Source organism: Xyrauchen texanus, chromosome 6 (assembly GCF_025860055.1).
Source record: "Xyrauchen texanus isolate HMW12.3.18 chromosome 6, RBS_HiC_50CHRs, whole genome shotgun sequence".
NCBI lineage: Eukaryota > Metazoa > Chordata > Actinopteri > Cypriniformes > Catostomidae > Xyrauchen > Xyrauchen texanus.
This window is the reverse complement of record NC_068281.1, coordinates 17,618,160-17,641,949: the sequence shown is the minus strand read 5'-3', so window position 1 is coordinate 17,641,949 and position 23,790 is coordinate 17,618,160. Positions and strand designations below refer to the sequence as shown.

Genomic DNA, 23,790 nt, shown 5'->3' with positions numbered 1-23,790 from the left:
CTCCGTGGTTTCTTCCCCTGGGGTGTGGCACCCCCCACCCCCATCCCCCGACGTTCACTGGTGTTCCAGTCGGTTAGCAAATTCCCTCTTTTCTGGGGAGAAAAGAAAGAAAGAGAGGAAAGGCATGACTAGGACAAGCCTGTCCCTATTCCCCCACAACATGATGCTGCCACCACCATGCTTCACAGTTGAGATGGTTTTCTTCGACTTGCAAGCCTCACCCTTTTTCCTCCAAATATAACAAGGGTCATTATGACCAAACATTAAATTTTTTGTTTCATCAGACCAGAGGACATTTCTCCAAAAAGTAAGATCTTTGTCCCCATATGCACTTGCAAACTGTAGTCTGGCTTTTTTATGGCAGTTTTGGAACAGTGGCTTCTTCCTTAATGAGCAGCCTTTCAGGTTATGTCAATATATGACTAATTTTACTGTGGATATAGATACTTGTCTACCTGTTTCCTCCAGCATCTTCACAAGGTTCTTTGCTGTTGTTCTGGGATTTAGTTGCACTTTTCGCACCAAACTATGCTCATCTCAAAGAGGCAATGAGCTTGCTGGTAGGCCTTAAAATACATCCACAGGTACACATCCAATTGACTCCAATTAGCCTATCAGAAGCTAATTAGTCTGGGCTGCTTAAAAGGCACAGTTAACTTTGTGTATGCAAACTTCTGACCCACTGGAATTGTGATAGTCACTCAGTGAAACAATCTGTCTGTAAACAATTGTTGTAAAAATTGCTTGTGTCATGCACACAGTAAATGTCCTAAGCAAATTGCCAAAATGCTAGTTTGCTAATATGAAATCTTTGGTGGTTAATTTTTTTTTTTTTTATGAGTTTGTAAACTTCTGACTTCAACTGTATATCACTTCACATTTTGCAGAGCAGCATCTGTTTTATGTGTAAGCTAAAAAAGTACATTTGATTAGAATTTAGTATCTCATTTTTGTATATTTCTTTACATGTAGGTGCTTGACTTTAAACATACGGCTACCTTTTCCTGCCCATTTTCTGTGGTGCAGGTCCTTCACACATGTAGGTAGTTAGCACATACATGCAATGTGTACATGGAGGTCATGCTGAAGAGATTACAACAGCTAAGAGAGAGGAATAAGGGAGGGAATTGGGTCTTCATGAGTACACTTTCCAAATGTTTATTGATATATGAGGGTTGTTCAAATGAGCACATATTGTCTCTTTATCAATTATGGACCTGTTCTGTATTATTGTCAGGTTCTTTTCAAAGTTGTGTGTTTCAAGCTAAATATATTTATATGCACACTGCAAAATAAATAAATAAGAATACAAATATACATTTCTCGTAAAGTCTCGTTTTCCAGTAATAAAAATAAATAAAAATCTAAGCATTCTTAAATTTACATTTCTTTCTCAGTATCTTTTCAATTGGCAATTTTTTGTTTGTTTATGTTTAAAGCAGGACAAACAATTTGCCAGTAGGATATGAAATAAATAATGTAATTCAAGATATATTCTCTAAAAACATCTTATTGTCTCTTAAAGATTTGGTGGTCAAGTAAATTGATCTCATTTTAAGGATGATTAGCCATTTGTAACTGGTAAACAAGGTTAAAACACTGATTAAGAAAATAATTGTATTAAGTGCAGAAAAGGCTGTGCATACCATGTCTTGTTTCCTCACCATCACCAAAGCAGACTTATACAATCTAAATTTACTAAATAGTGTAAACCGTTTATAATATATTATCCAATGTTTTTATAAAGTTTTTGTTTAACTTCCTCTTCTCTTTGTATGAATATGCTGAGAAATGTCTATAAACAGCCCTTCATTAATAGAGCAGAGCTTCACTGTTGAGATTACATACTGAGGCCCTTTCATCCACAAATCAAACACAAGACATACAGTGTCGAACTTCCTACCTCACATGCACACTGTTCAGCACTTTGAAGGATGGCACCGCTGTGTCACTGCATGTGGTAGTTGTTTACGTTATCCTCCACTAGATGGAGATATAATTCAACTCAATCTTAATAAACTGCCTCTTCTAGCCTTCAGCACATTTCGGCAGTGATAGAGTAATTGTACTGGTATTTTTGGAATGGTTACACAGAGGGTGGGTGCCAGTGAGTACACTGCCACAGCTGGATGCTATTGTTCAGGTTGTGTGTGCACTTAAGGCATCTTCAAATCAAAGCCGTGAGACAAAGTGGAGTGGTGGAGATGCTGTTATATGATTACATTATTCACACACTAAAACACCTGGTTGACTCTTAAAACTTTAAAATGACCCATAAAAATGGTTAGTGCTTATCATTTCCAAGATGTTTGGAAATAATAATAATAATAAAATATCCAAAGAAATCTTGTTTATTTCTTTAGCCGTAACCCTGACATTATGATATTTTATCAATTCTGTTTATTTTGTTTTTGGAACCATGGGCTGGTGGTTAGCAAACATGACTGTAAAGGGATTAATGGAAAGGAGGAGGTGAGAACCGGCTTGACAATATAAATAATATTATAATTATTAACTTAACCAAAAAGACAAACACACACAGGTGTCAGACAGCTATCCGTAAATCTCTCTCTCTGTCGCACTGCCATCTTCGGTCGTGCTTTATCCCTCTTGATGGCTAATTAGCCTGATTAGGGCGGCCCTCCCACGTTCCTGGGGAGCCCCCGGCATGACATACACCCCCCCCCCCCTCCCTTCCCTGGGGAGGGGTGTGCCTTAAGCCCCATCTGCCGGCAGGTCATCCCCATCTACCTGGATGAGGGGACAAGGGGAGGGAAACAAAAAAAGTGTGGCACCTACACACCGTAATGGCGATCGTGCCAAATTATCAAGACATTTTAAAAAAGAGAGGGAAAGGACAACACGGAGTGGCAGTGGGAGAGTGAGAGGACAGAGAAAGAGAGAAAAAAAACACTTATTCGCCTGTTTTTTCCGATACGCCATTGCTTGGTCCTCGGCCCTTCCTCCGCCCTCTAATGGACGACAGCCGTATTGGAGGCAGTCTTCAAGCCCCTGAAGGACGAAATGCCCCGCCTCGTTCTCAGGAAATAGAAGGGGTCTTCTGCACCCCTGGCAGCGGCTCTTCCACTCCAGGTGGTCGGTCAGGAGCCCCTCCCTGCTCGCGGTCGGCGGTCTCAGACCCCGCCAAGTTTCAGCGGCTGGTAGGGGTCTCCTCTGCCCCTGGAAGCAGCCCTGACCGCTCCAGGCGGTCGACTAGATGCCTCTTCTCCTCCTTTGTTCAGCAGCCGTACCTCTGCTTTCAGGCAGCCAGGCTCCTCCGTCTCCCAGCGAATGGCCACGGCTGCTCTGTTGGGGTGGATGTAGTGGCGAGGACTCTACTACGGCACATCCCTCCTCCATCCCGGGTTTCAGCAGCACTGTAAAGGGATTAATGAAAGGAGGAGGCGAGAACCGGCTTGACATAATATTTTAATTATAAACTTAACCGAAAAGACAAACACACACACAGGTGTCAGACAGCTGTCCATAAATCAATCTCTCTGTCATACTGCCGAATTTGGTCGGCCTTTATCCCTCTCGAGGGCTAATTATACTGATTAGGGGCCGGGTGTGCGGAATCACGCCCCGTCATCCGCACTGGCACAATGACATGTTGAGCTGTGGTGCTTGTTTGGAAGATGCAGGTTCAAATCTGGCTTGCACCTTTTCCCAGTCCCATACCTTGCATAATTTCCAGTCTTTTCTCTACTGCAGTGATTCCCAACCAGGGTTATTTTGTTTACCGCAGGGGGTACTCAAGCAGATTCCAGGGGTTACATTGAAAGATTTTACTTTTGTTTTACTTTTTATTTCTTGTCTTTGTCACCTGTAAGTTATAACTTCTCCTAAGGATTTGCACAGATGACAGTGTATACACGTGAGGGTGCTATTTATTACTTGTTGAGCTATATAATTTCAACATGCAAAGAGTGCAAATGACTTCACTTTTGTTAAATGTCTCATCTGGATGTCATTTATAAATACATTCACTGTTGATACCAAGCACATTACAAGTTAACTGGAACACATTTCTGGTTTGGTGTAGGTTAAGTTGGAACTTGAGCCTTACCTTAATTGGGCTGTGGTGGCACAGATGCTCTACTCTATCAATAAAATTAGCTATAAAGCCCAAAATAAATAAATACATTTGTAATCCTTATTAGGACTGAATGAGAGAGAGTAACAAATGTTGTCTAATTGTCACATATGTCAGGTTTCGACTCTGGGCGGTGGATAACACGGGTCGACGTTCCAGCCCCAGCGAGGTCACCATCAAAACTCCCTGTCCCGCAGTGGATGATGTCAAGGCTCTAGGTATGTACAGTAGATGAATGTATGTACTTTAAAGTATAGAGTCATCCTGTGGATGCAGCATCATGCAAAAATAATATTTGGTTACTGATGCCATTGTAGAAATGTGCTGCTTGCAGTCAGATAGATTTATTTATTTTGTGAGCAAAAGTGTCCGAACATAAGGGGGTTACCGAAATAAAATATCTATTGTAGTATTTGGTTGGTCATGTGATCTAAACATGGTGAACAGCCCAGCTCCATGTAAATTAATCAATAAATAAATATAAGATACAATTGTATTCTTTGATCTTATGTGAGTGTGCATGATTTTAAAAGCCTCTTGAAATCAATCTTTTTGTGTATGTTGTGTAAGTTTTGTAGCATTGGTCTATGTGTGTTTGTTCTGAGGACATCTATATGCTAGTGTCCACCTCAATATTAACAAAATTCCCATTAAGTATATGCACACGTTTAAAATTCAAAAACTGAATTTTCTTTTAGAATAACTGACCAAAACTGTTGATTACTCCTTGCATCCATATTTTTGTCCAGTCAGATTCTCACTAGAATGAGAATGTCTCTCCCCCCCCACAGGTGGAAAGATTAGCCAAAAACTGTACTCAAGTAAAAGTACAATTACTTTTAAAAAATGTACTCAAGTAGAAGTAAAAGTGCTAACATAAATAATTACTTGAGTAAGAGTGAGAAAGTATCCAATTAAAACAGTACTTAAGTAGTGAGTAACTCTTTACTTTCACAAATGACATAATGGAAATTAACTCCCTACATTCCATTATATAATACACATTTAACATGTATTACAGAATTATTATTATTAGTATTAATGGTAATTCTGTCATCATTCACCATCATGTTGTTCCAAACCCATATTACCTTCTTTCTTCCATGCAACACAATAAGTACATTTTAGACAGAATGTTAGCCTTGGTCACCATTTACCTTTAGTGAATGTTTTTTTTTTTCCTCTATATTTTGAAAGTGAATGGTGACTGAGACTGTTAGTCCCTAATATTCTGTCTAACATATTTTTGGTTCCACAGAATACAGAAGGTCATACAAGTTTGGAACAAAATGGGGGTATGTAAATGATGACAAAATTTTAAATTATGGTTGAACAATCACTTTAAAGGTGTAGTTCACACAAAAAGGAAATATCCTCATGACATCCAAGATGTGTATGACATCCTTTCTTCTCCAGAACACAAATAAAAATTTTAAAAGAATATTTCTGCTCTGTAGGTCAGTACAATGCAAGTGAATGGGTGCCAACATTTTTATGCTCCCAAAAACACAAGAAGAATGTGAACATGATCTATTTCTCATACACACCTATCATTTCGCTTCTGAAGATATGGATTTAACCATTGAAGTGTTATGGATTACTTTTATTTTTAGCTTTAAAATGTTGGAACCAATTAACTTGCATTGTATGGACCAAAAGAGCTGAGAAATTCTTCTAAAAATCTTCATTTGTGTTCTGCAGAAGAAAGGAAGTCGTACACATATGGGATGGCATAAGTGTGATTCAATGATAAGAGAATTTTCATTTTTGAGTGAATTATCCCTTTAAGGGCTCTTGTCAGATATAGATGAATTTGTCAATAAGAAGTGAGGTTTGGAAACCTTTCTAGTAATTATTACAGTGAAAATGTGAACAACATCCAATAGGGAAATATAAACCAAAGCGAGATCATGTTTTAATAATCCCAACTTTTGCTATTTCATAGCTTTTAGTTCTTAGTTCAGTGTACAGTGTCGAAATAATTTAGATCATTATTTTTGTACAGCAGTACCGCCGCTCCCTAAACACAGAGTATACAAACTGCGTAGGGTACCACGTGCAGAAATGCTGTCTGTTTGTGATCCAGTTGTCAATACAATGATCAGCAAAGCAAAAGGCATTTACACTTAATGTGGATGTTTACATGGATTTGTACAGTTAATCAGCCCGAAGTAGCTCTGATAGTTTCCAGTACACCTGCAAGGGCACGGGTTAAATGCATAAATACTGCTTATGAAACGCAGGATGTGGGACAAAGCACATTGAAACATTGCTACAGATTTAAAAATGTACACTTAAAAACTGATGTCACAAGAACCCATATTTACAGTCACCATGAAAATTACAATCACCATTTCACAGAAAAGCCAGCATTACCATTAGAGCCAAAACTTACCTCAGCGGGCTGCCATAAATTTGAGCTGCAATTTTTATCCTGAAATATCCACTTGTCTTGGTGTTAAATAAAGGCATTGCATGACAAAACTCTCCTTTTTTTTTGGACTGTGCAGAGTGAGGAATGTGTTTCACTTAGTTAGAAGAGCATGATGTGATGGACTCGGCTTGAGTGACAGTCTGTGACAGCACGCAGCTGTGAACTTCCGCTGATGTAAAAGTCCCATTCAATAATCTCTCAATAAATTACACATTAATTACAATTAAACCCAGTAATGTAATGACAGGAATGCCGGCCATTGTAATGAAGTAAATGTACAAACATTTTATTAGAAATTTACTTGAGTGAGAGTAAATATTACCCACTTTTAAACTTACTCTAAAAGTAATTTTTATTTTCCAAAAAGTTACTCATGTAAATGTCAATGTAGTGCATTAATACCCACCTCTGCTCCCCCTAAAACGGACCAGTAAATCATGACTCATGCCTATGACATAACAAAATTCTATTTCTGACAATTTAAAAAACGCAGTGATGAGCCCTTCAGTTTTTCCCTCGCAAACTTCTTGTCTATATAAAACACATGAATGTCAACACCGGGCCAGTTGTCCTCGGCAGTTTTTTCAAAGGGGTCTTAAAACATGTATAACATTTTTTAAATGTTTGTCATTTCTGGAGAGGTAAAACATTTTTAATGTGTATATATATATATATATATATATATATATATATATATATATATATATATATATATATATATATATATATATACATATATATATATATATATATATATATATATATATATATATATATATATATATAAATATTGAGTGCAACTTTCAGACGATCATAAGTCACCTGATTTGGTTGAATGTTCCCTCAGAAATAGCTGACAAGATTTATAATCTGTTCAATGGCTACACCAGCGGGAAGGAGCAGCAGACAGCCTACAACACACTGATGGATCTGGGCTCACCAACCCTCCACAGAGTTCTTTACCACTACAACCAGCGCTACGAGAGCTTTGGAGAGTTCACTTGGCGCTGTGAAGATGAACTGGGGCCTAGGTTTGTAAGCTGATTCTCACTCTCTCCAAAATTGGATATGAAATATAAAGTGGTGTGCACAGACAAATGCAGGTATTGTAGAAAATTGAGGGGTTGGGTTGGGAATCAGCAGGGATCTGACTATACAATATTATATCAATATCTAGGTTGCAATACAAAATTATTGCGATTTATGTGTGGTGTATTGCAATTCAAAACTGATATATTGCAATCTTTTACTTGGTTGATTCTCATTCAACTTCATTAGACTTAAGTGCTGAATCTTCTGCAGAAATTAATCTTATAGCCAGTGAATTTTTGTAGAGCATATGCAGAAAAAAAAGTGTCATGAGGAAATGGTGTATCTTGGTTTCAACGTGTTTATCATTACATAAAAAAACATTCAGTCTAGATATACGGAGAATCTGTATGGGCATCTTTAAACAAATTAAACAAGTTATAGGGCCAATTCAGAATTACTACTATACTACTATTTCTGCCATTGACAAATAAGAGTTGTATGGGTAGAATGCAATTCTAAACTCTGCCATAAACTTATATCCTAAGCTTGTTCTGAGTTTGCATTTTGGTCATATATAAATAATTGTGTTGACCTAATGTTGAAGTACATTTTGTTTTTCACTTGATTTTAATGGTGGTCAGTCTGTCTGTCTGGTCTGATTATTTTTCTGTGTTTGTTTTGTCGCTCACTACCTCTTGTGTCTTGCAGGTGCCACGTGGAGAATGCCAGCTCCGTTGCCCGGGCAACAGCTCATTCTCCAATTAACTATTATTGGTGGCACCTGGTCCCTATCTACCTTTCCCTACTTAAAGGGGACCTATTATGCTAGATTCACTTTTACATGGTGTTTGTACATAAATGTGAGTTGGCAGTGTGTGTACACATAACCACCCTACAGTGTTAAAGGTCCACCCACTCCTCTTAATTATATATCTATAAATCAAAAACAGTATGCCAAAATGAATGGGTTTAATTTCTGCTCTAAAGTGATGTCACATTAGAGCAGGCCTCGCCCACGACTGGTGACAGACTCCACACTATTATAATAGAGATCCTCCCCTGAGTGGTCTACACACAGTCTGCCATTTTTTTCCACGCTGGAGCAGATACAGTGTCTCATAAGCTTCACAAGTGTTCTGTTGTTGGCTGTAAAAGTCAACATAAGAGTCGTCATGTTCTCCTCCGGCATCAGAGCCACTGAAGACGCAGTGGACAAGTTTTGATTTTGAAGGAAATATGCCCCAAAACATACAAAAATGTGCTTATGTTTGAGCAATTAATTTTACACTGGACAGCTTTGTAAATGAGTGTCAATATAAAGCAGGATTTAAAAAAATATATATTCTCAAGCATGGATCAGTACCAACTGTTCATGTTCCAGCTTTATATGCTGAGAGATGTAAGTATCGCACTTTATATTTGGTGTAAATACAATCTAAAAATAACAACATAGCTCTGGTCTCTGTGAATAAAATGGTAACTTTAGCTGCATTAGCCGTGGAATCAGCTAACAAGCACATTCGGAAAGGTGATGTATAATTCATAACCGCACCTTTATTATGCACAATACAGTAAGGGGATTGTCTTTTTGAAAACTAGGTATGTTTTCTGTGAACATAAGAGAGTTGTACTAAAAGTGGAATGTTTACTTGCAAAGACCAGCACATCTGCACAACATATCAGTACCACGAGGGATGTTGGTTGCCAGACTGACTCACCACAGCTGTGTAGTGTCAATTAACCATTTAGAATCATCCTGGTTCATTCTCACAGTTGTGACTTCTGCCGGAGTATCTTCTTCATCAGTGTCCGACATATATGGCTGAACTCCGGTATTTACACTGTCAGTCATATTGGTTCTGATTTGTTGTTGCTATAGTATATGTAGTATGCTGTAGTGACCATCATCAGCGAGTCTCTTATTTTTATATAAATTGTTTTTTGGCAATTTCTGTGAAACTTGCTAAATAAACATTAGCTAGCAATACTATGTATATTTTTAACTAAATATTAATAACCTTTTTGCCAATTTTGTTGCTTGTGAAAAATCCACCTGACGTAATGTTGGCACTGTTCATGAGCTGTAAAGACACAGCCCTCTTCCTGAAAGGGAGCGGGGAGCAGCAGCTCATTTGCATTTAAAGAGACACACTTGAAAACAGCGTGTTTTTGATTTCACCCAAAAAGAGACATTTACAACATGGTATAATAAATGATCCGTGGGTATTTGAACTGAAACTTCACAGACATATTCTGGGGACACCTGAGACTTATATTACATCTTGTAAAAAGTGGCAAAATAGGTCTCCTTGAAGTCCCGCTTGTGTTCTGTCCTGTGCTGAAATGTTTTGTTTGATAGTTGGTTTGTATGTGTTCTGTCTGTCAGTTTGACTAAAATAGCCCTTGGTCGGTTCCTGAAGACAAGTGATATCTAGTTGTTTCATTTGACTTTTTCTCCATTGTGAGAGTTTTTGTTGTATTTTATTTCTAGAAAAAGCTTTATTTTGTCTTCCATCCCTGTGTTTGGGTCCTGCCTCTCTGCCATAATGTGACAGAAAAATTCATGGCATCATGCTGACCACAAAACAGGGTGGTAGTCTTTATACACTCTCCAAAACAAACCTAATACAAATATGGTCTGGATTTTAGAATTACATTGAAACATTTTCTAAACACAGGCATGATATAAAACGTGAACACTTCCTCACCGATGCACAGTACAGGCAGGTGAATTTAATTATGGACATTTGGACAACATACCTGAGGCCTCAGTTCAATGTAAAAGGTTACATTTAATCGTCTCCAATTGAAGGTTTTCAATTGCTCCTCAGGTGCTCCTTTAACAACACATTATACTATCCCACCTAATGTGACTGATGAGAGGGCATCACTGTGAAGAGTTCAACAGTGGTAAATGTTTTAAACAAATGTCAAAAAAGATAATGGATTAATGGTAGCTTCATCAAATTCTAGAGTTAGCCTTAGGTACTTTCTCAGCCAGACCGTGTAATATCTCACATCCAGCTCAGTTATTATTTAGAAAAAGAGAACATTTTCTATAAAGGAGAACTACAGTGCCTTGCAAATGTATTCGCCCTCCTTGAACTTTTCGACCTTTTGCCACATTTCAGGCTTCAAACATAAAGATATAAAACTGTAATTTTTTGTGAAGAATCAACAACAAGTGGGACACAATCATGAAGTGGAACGAAATTTATTGGATATTTCAAGCTTTTTTAACAAATGAAAAACTGAAAAATTGGGCGTGCAAAATTATTCAGCCCCCTTAAGTTAATACTTTGTAGCGCCACCTTTTGCTGCGATTACAGCTGTAAGTCGCTTGGGGTATGTCTCTATCAGTTTTGCACATCGAGAGACTGAAATTTTTGCCCATTCCTCCTTGCAAAACAGCTCGAGCTCAGTGAGGTTGGATGGAGAGCGTTTGTGAACAGCAGTTCCCCTTCTGTCGCTATCTCCATGTTGGGTCGGAGAAGCGACACTAGGGGTCTCTCTTGAGCGCCGATATTCACCTCTGATCTTATTGAAAAGGGCCAATGGGAGTTGGCAGTCAGTATTTGCATACCCCGCCCCCGGACATACGGGTATTTAAGCGGGTCAAATACGGGAGTTCATTCAGAAAATTTCTTCGGAGCCGATGGTCTGTCTGCAGTTTGCTGCGAGTTACACGCCACTTAAACGTTCCTGTTTTCCTCTGACAATCTGCATGCTGTTGGATCTTGACGGCGCACAACAGCGGCTTTCTCCTTCTCAGTGCACGGCGTGCATTGTTGCCCCTGAGCGCTTCTACAGCGCAGACACGTACACACACACACTGTGTATTAAAAGAGTTTTTACTAAAAGAGTAATTTTCTCTAAAAGAGCAAACACAGCGGCGTTGAACGTCCTTTTAAGGACGCGTCTTTTTCAAGATGCCTTTCCACCCTTGTGTCGTTCCTGGATGCGGTAGAGTGCTCTCTGCTTCAGACGGCCACAGTCGCAAGTCTCGTGTGTTTGGGCCGCGATCACAGCGAGGCGGCGTTTGTGGATGGTTCATGTTCTCACTGCGAGAACATGACCATGACCACGTTGCGGTCGCGGCTCGCTTTCAACAGAAAGCAAGCCACCCCAGCTGCACCCCGCATTGCTCCTTCTTCCCACGGGATTAAGGATGGTGCGGTTGGCACTGGGGGCGATTTGGGGGCGGCAGCGGGTGCAGTTTCGCCGGGTAGCCCCCCGTGAACCTCCCGTTCCCCGACACGCTAGCTGGTCTCCGTCCACGCTCGTGGTGATAGCGGCTCGCCTCACGGCCCGGCTGTCTATCCTCCCGAGTCCGAAGCAGATGAGCTCGCCGCTGCATCAGAGAGTGCGGTGTCTGATGCCGAGGACTCCCCTGGACTGCCCCCTTCGGGCCAGCAGGCCCAGGCTGAGGCCGACGCTCAGATGTCCGACATGCTTGCCTGGGCTGCCTTGAGCGTGGGGTTGGACTGGAACCCTCCATCCTCCCCACAGCCTTCTCGGTTGGATGATTGGTTCCTGGGGGCAGCGCGCCGTTCGCGGCCTCGCATCCCCCCGGTCCCTTTCTTCCTGGAGGTGCATGATGAGCTGACGTCTACATGGAGAGCCCCGCTCTCCGCTCGTCTAGGTGCCACCCGCTCCTCTCTCCACCCGCGACGGCGGAGAGCGCCCAGGTTGATAGGGCAGTTGCGCACCATCTATGCCCCGGTAGCCCTACCTCCTGGCGGGGTCACCCCGTACTCCCATCCAAGCCCTGTAGGACAACATCCTCGCTTAACGCGAAGGCCTACACTACGGCTGGACGCGCTGCCTCCGCCCTGCATGCGATGGCCCTCCTGCAAGTCCACCAGGCCAAAGCTCTCAGAAACATGCACGGGGTGGACCTGATCCTGATGTGCTGCAGGAACTGCGCTCAGCGACCGACCTCGCCCTGAGAGCTGACGAAGGCCACAGCGCAGGCACTCGGACAGACGATGGCCACCCTAGTGGTCCAGGAACGCCATCTTTGGCTCAACCTGGTCGAGATGCGTGAGGCTGACAAAAACCGCTTCCTGGACGCACCTGTCTCCCAGATTGGCCTTTTCGGTGACACCGTCGAGGACTTCGCCCAACAGTTCTCCGCGGTGAAGAAGCAGGCGGAGGCCATTTCGCACATCATGCCCCGCCGCAGACCTGCCGCTACGGGCCCTGCCCCGTCTGCCCGCCGAGGGCGTCCCCCTGCGAGGAAACCAGCTCCTGCTCCGCCTCAACCCGGGCCCAGCTCTCAGCCCCAGCGTCGAGCACTCCGCAGGCGGCGCACGCCCCCTGTCTCAAGAACCCCCTCCAGGACCTGGAAGGCTCCCAAGCGTTCCTGAGACAGCCGACACAGAGCCGAAGACGTTAGCTCCGGAGGTGGTAAGACCGCTCCGTCCCCGGTGGAGGGCCGGGAGGAGAATCCTTTGTTTTTCATTTGCCACACCCCTGACGGGGGCTGTGGTACCCACATTCTCAATAAAAGAGCTATTTCCTTTGCCTCTGGGTCACCTGGCCCGCAAATGCCGTTTTCACGGCAATGTGCTTTCAGATCACAACAGTCCCGGTACACCGGACGCGGCGATCCCGCCTTCCGCCTGCCCACGACTGTCCACCGGCCGGCCGGTTCAGACGAGTCCAGAGGACGCCAACATCAAACCTCCTCCTCAGTCAAGAACCCGCCCCCTGCTGGGCGCGCGGAGCAATGTAAGTGCTTTGAGTCTATTCTCAGCACCTCAGCCTCAGGCCGCAACGAAGCCGCCCGACGCTGCATTACCTGTTCCGCCCCGCTGCGAGGCCCCGCCGGGTACGTCCAAAATACTCGTCCCTTTGGTGCCCCTAGCGCAGAGCTGGGAAGTGTGGCTTTCGCGTCCCAACGCATCACGCTGGCTGCACCGGACCATTCGACTCGGTTACGCAATTCAGTTTGCCTGGCTCCCGCACCCCTTCAGGGGCGTCCGCTTTTCCGCAGTACACGGCGAGCATGCCAGTTCCCTGCGCACGGAAATCGCGACCCTCTTAGCCAAGGACGCGGTAGAGCCCGTCCCTCCAACCGAAATGAGGAAGGGTTTCTACAGCCCTTACTTCATTGTACCCAAGAAAGGCGGCGGCTTACGACCAATCCTGGACTTGCGAGTTTTCAATCGGGCCTTGTTAAAACTCCCGTTCAAAATGCTTACGCAAAGAAATATTCTGGCTGGCGTTCAGCATCTAGATTGGTTCGCAACGGTGGACCTGAAGGACGCGTACTTCCACGTCTCAATTCTGCCACGACACCGACCCTTCCTACGGTTCGCGTTCGACGGCCAGGCGTTTCAGTACAAAGTCCTCCCCTTCGGCCTGTCTCTGTCCCCTCGCGTCTTCACGAAAGTCGCAGAGGTGGCCCTTGCCCCGCTACGAGTAGCCGGCATCCGCATTCTCAACTACCTCGAGGACTGGCTCATCCTAGCACACTCTCGAGAGTTATTATGCACACACAGAGACCAGGTGCTCCGGCACCTCAGCCGCTTCGGGCTTCAGGTCAATTGGGAAAAGAGCAAGCTAACTCCGGTTCAGAGCATCTCTTTTCTCGGGTTGGAGTTAGACTCAGTCTCAATGACAGCACGTCTCACGAGCGAGCATGCACGGTCGGTGCTAGACTGCCTCGCTTCCTTCAAGCCAGGCACGGTGGTCCCTCTAAAACTTTTCCAGAGGCTCCTGGGGCATATGGCGTCCTCCGCGGCGGTCGCGCCGCTGGGTTTGATGCATATGAGACCACTCCAGCACTGGCTCCAGACTCGAGTCCCGAGACAAGCATGGCACCGCGGCACGCATCGGGTAAGGATCACCCCCGCCTGCCTCAAAACACTCCGACCCTGGACAGACCTCTGCTTTTTACGGGCAGGAGTGCCCCTGCAGCAGGTGTCCCGATGCATCCTGGTCACAACCGACGCCTCCCGGTCCGGGTGGGGTGCCGTGTGCAGCGGGCACGCAGCAGCGGGCCGTTGGAAAGGGGCCCCGCTGCATTGGCACATCAATTGCCTGGAGTTGCTGACCATCCTTCTTGCTCTCAGGAAGTTCCTCCCGTTAGTTTGGGACAAACATGTCCTCGTGAGATCGGACAGCACCACGGTGGTGGCGTACATAAATCGCCAAGGCGGCGTACGCTCCGCCACATGTCACAACTTCGCCCGCCGTCTCCTCCTATGGAGCCAGCAGCGACTCAAGTCGCTGCGTGCCACTCACATCCCGGCAAGCTCAGCGTCATAGCGGACGCGCTATCACGACAACACCTGCCGGCGAGTGGAGGCTTCACCCCAGTCGGTCCAGCTGATTTGGGAACGGTTTGGCAAGGCCCAGGTAGACCTGTTCGCCGCCCAGGAAACCTCCCACTGCCCACTCTGGTATGCCCTAACAGAGGCTCCCCTTGGGACAGACACGCTGGCACACAGCGCGTCTGTGTCCAGTGCGCGCCCTGCGCATTTACCTGGACCACACACAGAGCACCAGACGCTCTGAGCAGCTCTTTGTCTGCTTTGGGGGATGGCAGAAAGGGAATGCCGTCTCCAAACAGAGGCTCGCCCACTGGGTTGTCGACGCCATCACACTGGCTTATCACACCCAGGCCGTGCCCCTACCCTTGCGGGTCCGAGCTCACTCAACAAGGGTTGTTGCGTCCTCGTGGGCACTGGCCAAGGGCACCTCCCTAGCAGACATCTGTAGAGCCGCGGGTTGGGCAACACCCAACACCTTCGCGAGGTTTTACAACCTCCGCGTTGAGTCGGTTGCGTCTCGTGTTTTCTCAGGTCCGAGCCCGTAGAACTCGGTAACACGTAGACCGACCAGCTGGGTGGATCGCTTGCACCCAGCGCCCTTTTCCTGACGTCAAGGTAAAGTAGTGCGCCTTCTTCCCAGGGCGCCCCACTCCGAGTCGGGACCCTGGTCGATTCCTTCCCAGCCCTCTGGGTCCGCGGTTCAGCGGAGGAACTCGCCGACCCAAGCCACTGCGGGTACCCTGGTGGCCACCCCGTACTGGTATAGGGGCTCCACAGGTAAAATAAGAAGGCCTCCTGTTCGGACTCCCCCTGTGTGTAATTCCACAGTTCTGTCCCCTTATGAGCAGACCCCTGTGTCTCCCTTAGGCAGTTACAGCTGCCCCGGTCGCCGTGCTGTAGCAACTCCCCCCTTTCGAGGCTGGATCTACCACCGCGCCATACTTTCCACACGAGCCCTAAGACGGCTGTGTGACGTGTCTACCACTTTTCCTCCCCAAGAAAAAGGGCAGGTGTGGTCTCCGCAGGGTCTGGGTAAGACCCCCTTCCCTATATGCGTGTAAGGGCCCCAGCCGTGATTGCTCTATGCGAGAAACATAGAGAGAAAAGAGGCCCAGCCAGGCTGGCCCGTTCCCATGTTGGCAAACATCCCCTTGTTCCCCTCCCAGGGTAACTAGAAGGACTCCGATGTTCTTATGGGGCATTGGGGAAGGGTACGTGCAGCCAGGTACAGACGATGCATGGCACTGGATGAAATCCCTGCCCGCCTCTGTATCGGCGGTCCACGTACAAGGTTCAGCGCATGGCAAGATTGGAATGGGTCCCCTTGTGTCGCTTCTCCGACACAACGTGGAGAGAACGACAGAAGGGGAACATTTGGTTACGTATGTAACCTCCGTTCCCCGAGGGAGGGAACGACACGTTGTGTCTTTCCTCCGCCATGTCGCTGAACCGAGCCACTGTTGTGGCCGGACCATTTCCGGCTCCTCAGAAAAATCCTTAATGAACTCCCGTATTTGCCCGCTTAAATACCCGTATGTCCAGGGGCGGGGTATGCAAATACTGACTGCCAACTCCCATTGGCCCTTTTCAATAAGATCAGAGGTGAATATCGGCGCTCAAGAGAGATCCCTAGTGTCGCTTCTCCGACACAACGTGTCGTTCCCTCCCTCGGGGAACGGAGGTTACATACGTAACCAAACGTTTTCAGTTCTTTCCACAGATTCTCGATTGGATTCAGGTCTGGACTTTGACTTGGCCATTCTAACACCTAGATATGTTTATTTGTGAACCATTCCATTGTAGATTTTGCTTTATGTTTTGGATCATTGTCTTGTTGGAAGACAAATCTCCGTCCCAGTCTCAGGTCTTTTGCAGACTCCATCAGGTTTTCTTCCAGAATGGTCCTGTATTTGGCTCCATCCATCTTCCCATCAATTTGAACCATCTTCCCTGTCCCTGCTGAAGAAAAGCAGGCCCAAACCATGATGCTGCCACCACCATGTTTGACAGTGGGGATGGTGTGTTCAGGGTTATGAGCTGTGTTGCTTTTACGCCAAACATAACGTTTTGCATTGTTGCCAAAAAGTTCGATTTTGGTTTCATCTGACCAGAGCACCTTCTTCCACATGTTTGGTGTGTCTCCCAGGTGGCTTGTGGCAAACTTTAAACGACACTTTTTATGGATATCTTTAAGAAATGGCTTTCTTCTTGCCACTCTTCCATAAAGGCCAGATTTGTGCAGACAATTAAACATGGTTAGAATATTATCACAGTATTACTGTAGCAACACCCTGGTAAACTGCATTTAAATGAAGAATTCTGCCATAAAACATAGATACTAGTAAAATATTGTTAATTATACCTATACCTATAATTGCGAGAAAATTAACCTTTATTAATTTTTATGTATTATTATGAAGTGGTGGTGGCGTAGTGGCTAAAGCACAAGGCAGTTAATCAGAAGGTCACTGGTTCTAACCCCACGGCCACCACCATTGTGTCCTTGAGCAAGGCTCTTAACTCCAGGTTGTTCCGGGGGATTGTCCCTGTAATAATTGCACTGTAAGTTGCTTTGGATAAAAGCGTCTGCCAAATGCATAAATGTAAATGTATTATAAGTAATATTAAAAGAAATATTAAAAGTTGAAATAGGAAACAGGAAAGAAAAAAGGACAAAATGTGCTATTTAGCCCAGTGGTCAGGATGGGGAAAAAAACTAAAAAAATCCACAATGTGTTTACACATCACACCATTGCAGTTGTACTTGGGGGTGCAGTTTGTCTTCAGTTTCTGTTTCAACCTGACTATTTGAGTGCAAAAAGCCACGCTGTGTGGCAGGTGCTATTTGCTACTAGTGCAAATAGTCACTCCGTAATGATATTTAACAATTGCACAAAAAAACATTATATTTATAATTATGTTTTAATTCAAAAGTATTATTATTGCCGTCAATGTTAGTACATGAAAACGGTACAACAAATGCATATTATAAGGCCAGGCTTAATATGCAACTTTCAATTTAATTCAATATGTTCAATCACTGCTCCATCTCTCTGTGCACCTTGGCATCTTTGGCTTTCAAATGGTTAAAGACTCCTGATGAAGTGATGTCATTAATATTGACATTGGCCATTACTGAGATTTGAGAGCTGTGTGTTTAAATTATGACAGGTCAATGGTTGATCACAGAAAGCTCTCTCTGACAAATACATAGAGATAATGCAAAAAACCAACATTCACTCACAATGAATTCATCTAGATTTTCTGGTAGCTTTTGCACAATGAAGGTCGTCAGGATGGGAGCTTGGTGAGATCATGCCCCTGTGATTAACCCAGTTCTGTTAAATATTTGCAAGATATTAGACTTCAGATAAGAGCTAAACAAATTAAGCCATTCCAGTGGAGGTCAGGGGAGATGGGCAATTATCTCCCCAGCATCAGTCTTCCAACTTGCGTCATTTCAAATCTCCTTGCGTCCATAAAGCATTTTTGAAAGACATTAATTGGATGGAAATATAAACAAAGAGAATTGTTTCCAAGTCTTAAATACAAAGAATGTTTCACCCCCAAAAACAGCAATGGGTTTCTAGTTTTTAAATTTTCCAGAAACTCTGGGGTTTCCCCATTACAAACAATGTGCACTATTTAAATGCAATTTTCATTAGCTAATCATAATACAAGATAATTGTCACTAAACTGACCCCACTCAAGATATAAACTGGTGCTGGCTTGGAGCAAAATGTATTAAGTTGCAATGTCAAAAACAAATATTTATCTTGTTTTCTTTCTTTTCGAGATATCAAAACAATCATCTAACTCACGCTAAATTTGTGGGCTGGCCTATTGGAGAACTGACTCGTGCTCTAATTGGTGGAATTTAATTTTGTCTTAGGTCACAGTTCTTTGTTATTAAGATTATTCCAGTGCATCCTGAGCTATTAAATTACTATAGGGAATTGTGTAAGCCATGCCGAATGGCGGTTATAGAAATCTGGAGTGAGGTTAGTCGACATGCCCTGTATTACTGTGGGTGTCTGTGGAATTTACTTGATTGTTTCCTGCCAGGATATAGTGCAAGGCAATAGAGTTCAAGAGAGAGAGGCACTGGCAGAGCCAATGAGGTTGAAAATGTACCTTGGAAATAAGAGGCCATTTTTCATCTCCATACATGCTGGGATTTATGGTGACAACCGTTGCTATTTGGAGACCAAAACGTACTTTCTTGAAAAAATAAAGGATACAAAATAACAGGGTTTTGTTTTAAGCAAATAAACATCCAAATTCCTACAACCACTGAAATGTGGCAAGATATTAGAGACATAAATTTTCATTGAATATGCTAGTGATTTTTGACATAATTAAAATACCATTATAATACATTGTGAAGTGGAAGCCAAAATAACGCAATTTTGGTCCAGTTTTTCTGTGAATGTGTAAACAAACAACTACATTTGAATGTTACATGAAGCCTCTGTCAAAACCAATAAAAAAAAGACACTCAACAATCTTTTATTCATTTTGTATTTTTAGAGCATTGGGCTTCTGGTTTGGCAGGGGCATGAAGTGAAGCTATGTCTTAGGAATGAGGCACCCTTTTCATGCTTTTGGTATCATTTTTCACATTCATATTTCATTTTCTTTTTCTTTTTCTTGTTTTTTTTTAAGGGTATTGCTGCTTCATTGCATTCTCACATATTCAATGCATGTCCTCTTAAGTCACTGTAGCTTATAGAATTGAAAAGTACTGAACTTTAGTTTACAGTAACTATTGGTCTGTGTTACCTCGGAAGCTGTCTTGACAGGGAAATTTTTTGTTTAGGCTCTGCCATAACAATTTGATATAAAAACACCACAGACTTGATTTATGATTAATCTCCCCAGTCCAGATTTTGAAGAGCATCATTTAAAGAGAGCAGACAGAAGACCTGTACTTTAGTTGACTATGGCCATCTCCTACATTTTGTATTTATTATATTGGGGTCTCCCATCAATTTTTCAGTCTCGCTCTCAGGAGCAGTTTGTGAGGTGGGCATTCTCAGAATGGATAAACTTAATGGAATGCTCCATTTCTAAACCACCAAAGAAAAAAAAGAAAGAAAAATCAAGCTAATGTCAAGATCATTGCATAATAGCAATATTATAAATTATTATGCAGTATAAATATCATAATAGCTTCTAGAAGAAAATGCTAATTTACAGATCATTGAGAGAACAAGGAACAAGCTGTGTACATCTGTACCTGTCTGTTTCTTCAACTACTGGCAATTTTGGGCTTTTGGATTTTTAGAAAAGAAACTCTTAAAACCCTTAAAATCCATTCATCCATCCATTTTCTATAACTGCATATCCAGTGTAGGGTCGCAGGGAGTGCTTAAAATCAGAACCCTTAAAATGCACTTTTCACACTCTCACAAGATTATTTTTGTAACTAACAAATGTAATTTCCACCACACCTCACATTATGTATTCAGTTTGATAACATCTTGTAAAGGAATTTAAAAAAAAATATGTGTGAAATATCAAATGTTAAAACTACTTAATTTAAAGATAATTTCATAACAAATATAAAAAATAAATCAAAATATACAATATTCACACTTTTTGCATAATTAAAAACAAAAAAATGAAGCTTGATTGGAAAAGGCACACAACAAAAGTCTGCTCACGATGTGATATTTACCTTAATTTGTTTTTGTTTTATTCACACATCACATATATTTCACATTTCATCTTAAGAATTCTCTTTACTGACACTGTTGTCTACTTGCTTGATGTTTATTTCATTCTTTTTAGATTATAATAGATTCAAAGGTAATATTTTTATGATGGATTTTCATAGTAAAACATTAACATCTATATATAAAGTGCATTTAAAAAGTAGCACTCATAAATGATGCATGGTAAAAAGTTTCCGAGTTTTAATGTGTCATTCAAATAAATAATAATATTTTTTTTTTAAATCAGTTAGTTTTAATCCGGGCCGTTTCAATGCATATGGGCCCCTAAGCAAAATCCTGTTGGAGCCCCCACTGCAACACCATCCGCCCTGGATTCAGGCCCAACCAAGCCTGATACCTCAACACAGTCTTAAACAAGTTTGAATATATTAACTTAAAATTGGAATATATGAACTACAGCAAACACAAATAAAATAAATAAATTTACAAAAATGAATTATAAAAATTCTATATAAATTGAATTTTATAAATACAAATAATACAAATAAATACAAATAATTAACTATATATAATAGGACACAACTGCATAACAAGAGCTAACTAATTGCAATTTAATGAATTACAATGGACAAACACCATCTAGCCTGGTAGCTGGCTTACATTCATTTCTTAACAGTGGTCTGGCTATGTTTCTCCTTCTCTTCCTTTTTCTTTTTTCCTTTTTCTGCTTCCTACTTTTAGGTGCACTTCATGATGACGAAAGTGGTAACATCTAGCTACAATTCTCTCCTTGCAGTTGCATTCTCCCTTCCCTCTAGGACCACAAGGGGGCCCCCTATAATTGTCTAATTGGGCCATAACATCTTACTAACTTCAACTAACCCTGAATGAGGACCACTTCCAGTATAGCCACTTCCAGCTATTTTAGCTATACAAAAATATAACATTATGCTGCTTTATATTACAGTCTGGCAATAAATTTCAACATATTATTATCATTAATTACGATTTTCATAAACTCTTTGGTTTTGAGCGCATATAGTTTTAGTTTATTGCATTTTGTCATTGTTTAATCACACATTTTTGCACTGGCAGAATTAATGAAATTAGGTGCTGACACAGACAGTCCTCCACGCCAACTGACACACCTCCACAAACTTTACACAACCAGCAGAGAGAAGAAAGATGCTGTAAAAATGCTGCTTCAACTTTCTTTGCACCAAAACTGCATCTTGTTGCATCTTAGCAATATAATAAACACATTTTACCCTCCATTCTTCATTGTCATAGCGGTGCATAGTAATCAAACACGCAGATCTTGCATGCAACATGGCTTAAACATTGCCTCTGGAAATAAATAAAAGCATCATCAGATTTTATTACCATCTCTTCAATACAACAACACAGCAACAAATTAATGATTTACTTACTCTTTTACTATAAATGCTGACGTTAGAAAATTATCTGATATTGGCACAAAATTCTGCTCTACATCTTGTGGCCGTGTGACAGTTTATAAGCCCAAATCACTAACTCTGGTATTATAAACTTCTATTTACACTGTGGTCAATGCCAGCTAAACTTTCTCACATTCGCTGCAAATGTAACTGCTGCTTGATTCCGCGTTGCAAAATAAGGTGGATATTTAGAAATAAAATAAATTAAAAAAACACCTTGCTTTGCGGGGCCTTCAAGGTGGCTTGGGGGCCCTTAGTGGCTGCTTATACCATTTATAGCTAGAAACGACCCTGATTTTAAAAAATAGTGGCTGTAGTCAGAGAAAAAAACAAAACACCTACAGTATGTCTGAACTAACCATATATATTCTTCATTGTGTTTGCTACTGCAGGAAAGCAGGATTGATTCTGTCTCAGCTGGATGACCTCAGTGGCTGGTGCCGTGGGCTTCTCCAGGAACCCAAAATTGGCTTGCGCAGGGTATCCCTCAAATATCTGTCTTGCCGTTATACAGATACCAAGGCATTTGGGCTTAGCTGGGTGAACCTCGGCCCAGACTTACGCAAGGCCTGTGAGGATCAGCTGCTCTCTGTAATGTACAATGATTATGGAGAACTCAAGGAACTCTAAATGACACCAGAGGACTAATCGGGCCAGCAGCTGTTGTTCCTAAACATGGCCTTCCTTTTTCAGTCTGAAACTCTTTAGGGCTTCTCTTTAGAGACTGCTCCATCAGTTAAAGGTAACAGTTAATTGGTTATTTAATGGTGAAGTGGGAGATATTGGCAAACAACTTGTTAAGACCATGAGCAGTCCATTGCACATCTGATTTATTAGTGAGCATTCAAGTGATGTGTTTTTGGGCTTCATTTGCAAATGAAAACGTATCAAAAGCACTGATTATGTAAAGTGAAAGTCATTTAAAGTGGCATTTGGTATTTTGTCAAATAGTGCATACACCAGCTTTATAGGTAGGACTTTTTCCACAAACACTTGAACTATATCTTCTTTATGTGCTGAAAATATATGTCTCTCTATAGTGCTTATAGATATGGAAACTATTATAGCTAATGTATATGTTAACAAATCAGACATTATTTCCTTATAGGTACAGGAGGTTTTTATTTTTATTTATTTTAGTAAGCTGTGTTATGAAAATTATAATTTGAAAGTTGTGTACATTAACATTAATACCTTGTTTGTTTTATTTCATATTCCAAATAAAATTGCCCTAAATACTTAAATCACTGATTATTTAATTGTTGAGAATTGAACAAACCAGAATGGATATTAAACATGTATCTTTAATAGTTATTATGTACTTCCATGTGTAGTCTGCATCTTAAATAATTTGATTTGAGAATTAAATACAAGTTGATTAAACAAAAATGAAATGAATAAATCTTGATTTGACCTGTATTGAATGTTGTGCACATAGAATGTAATCATGGACAGCAACACCAAATTCGAGATTAAAGTTAGATTGTGTTTTCTTTAAAGTTTTTATACTTTATTGAAATGACAGTAAAACTACACTTTTACAGACACAACAGCATATAAAAATAGTATATACTTCCATTATAACTGCTATAAATGAGGCATTTATTATCCAAATCACACATGCAATGCAAGATTTGCATGTACATATAATGGGAAAATGAGAAGAATGGTGGAAAATATTAACAGCTGTGGCGGACAAACAAATACTGATAAAAACAAATATGTATATATAATATATAATATATATATATATATATATATATATATATATATATATATATATATATATATATATATATTATATACACAAGAT

General features: G+C 41.9%; 1 protein-coding gene across 3 annotated transcripts in view; it reads left to right on the top strand.

Moving 5' to 3' along the window:
* The window catches only part of astn1 (astrotactin 1), a 449,912-nt gene extending 426,602 nt beyond the window's left edge, over nucleotides 1-23,310 (top strand). For all 3 annotated transcript variants that reach the window (XM_052129056.1, XM_052129055.1, XM_052129054.1), the window contains 3 exons: nucleotides 4,214-4,314; nucleotides 7,378-7,561; nucleotides 22,370-23,310. In XM_052129056.1, coding sequence (XP_051985016.1) covers nucleotides 4,214-4,314; nucleotides 7,378-7,561; nucleotides 22,370-22,607 — 523 coding nt within the window. In that variant the 3' untranslated portion in view covers nucleotides 22,608-23,310. The remainder of the gene's footprint in view (nucleotides 1-4,213; nucleotides 4,315-7,377; nucleotides 7,562-22,369) is intronic.
* Nucleotides 23,311-23,790: the final 480 nt, after the last annotated feature.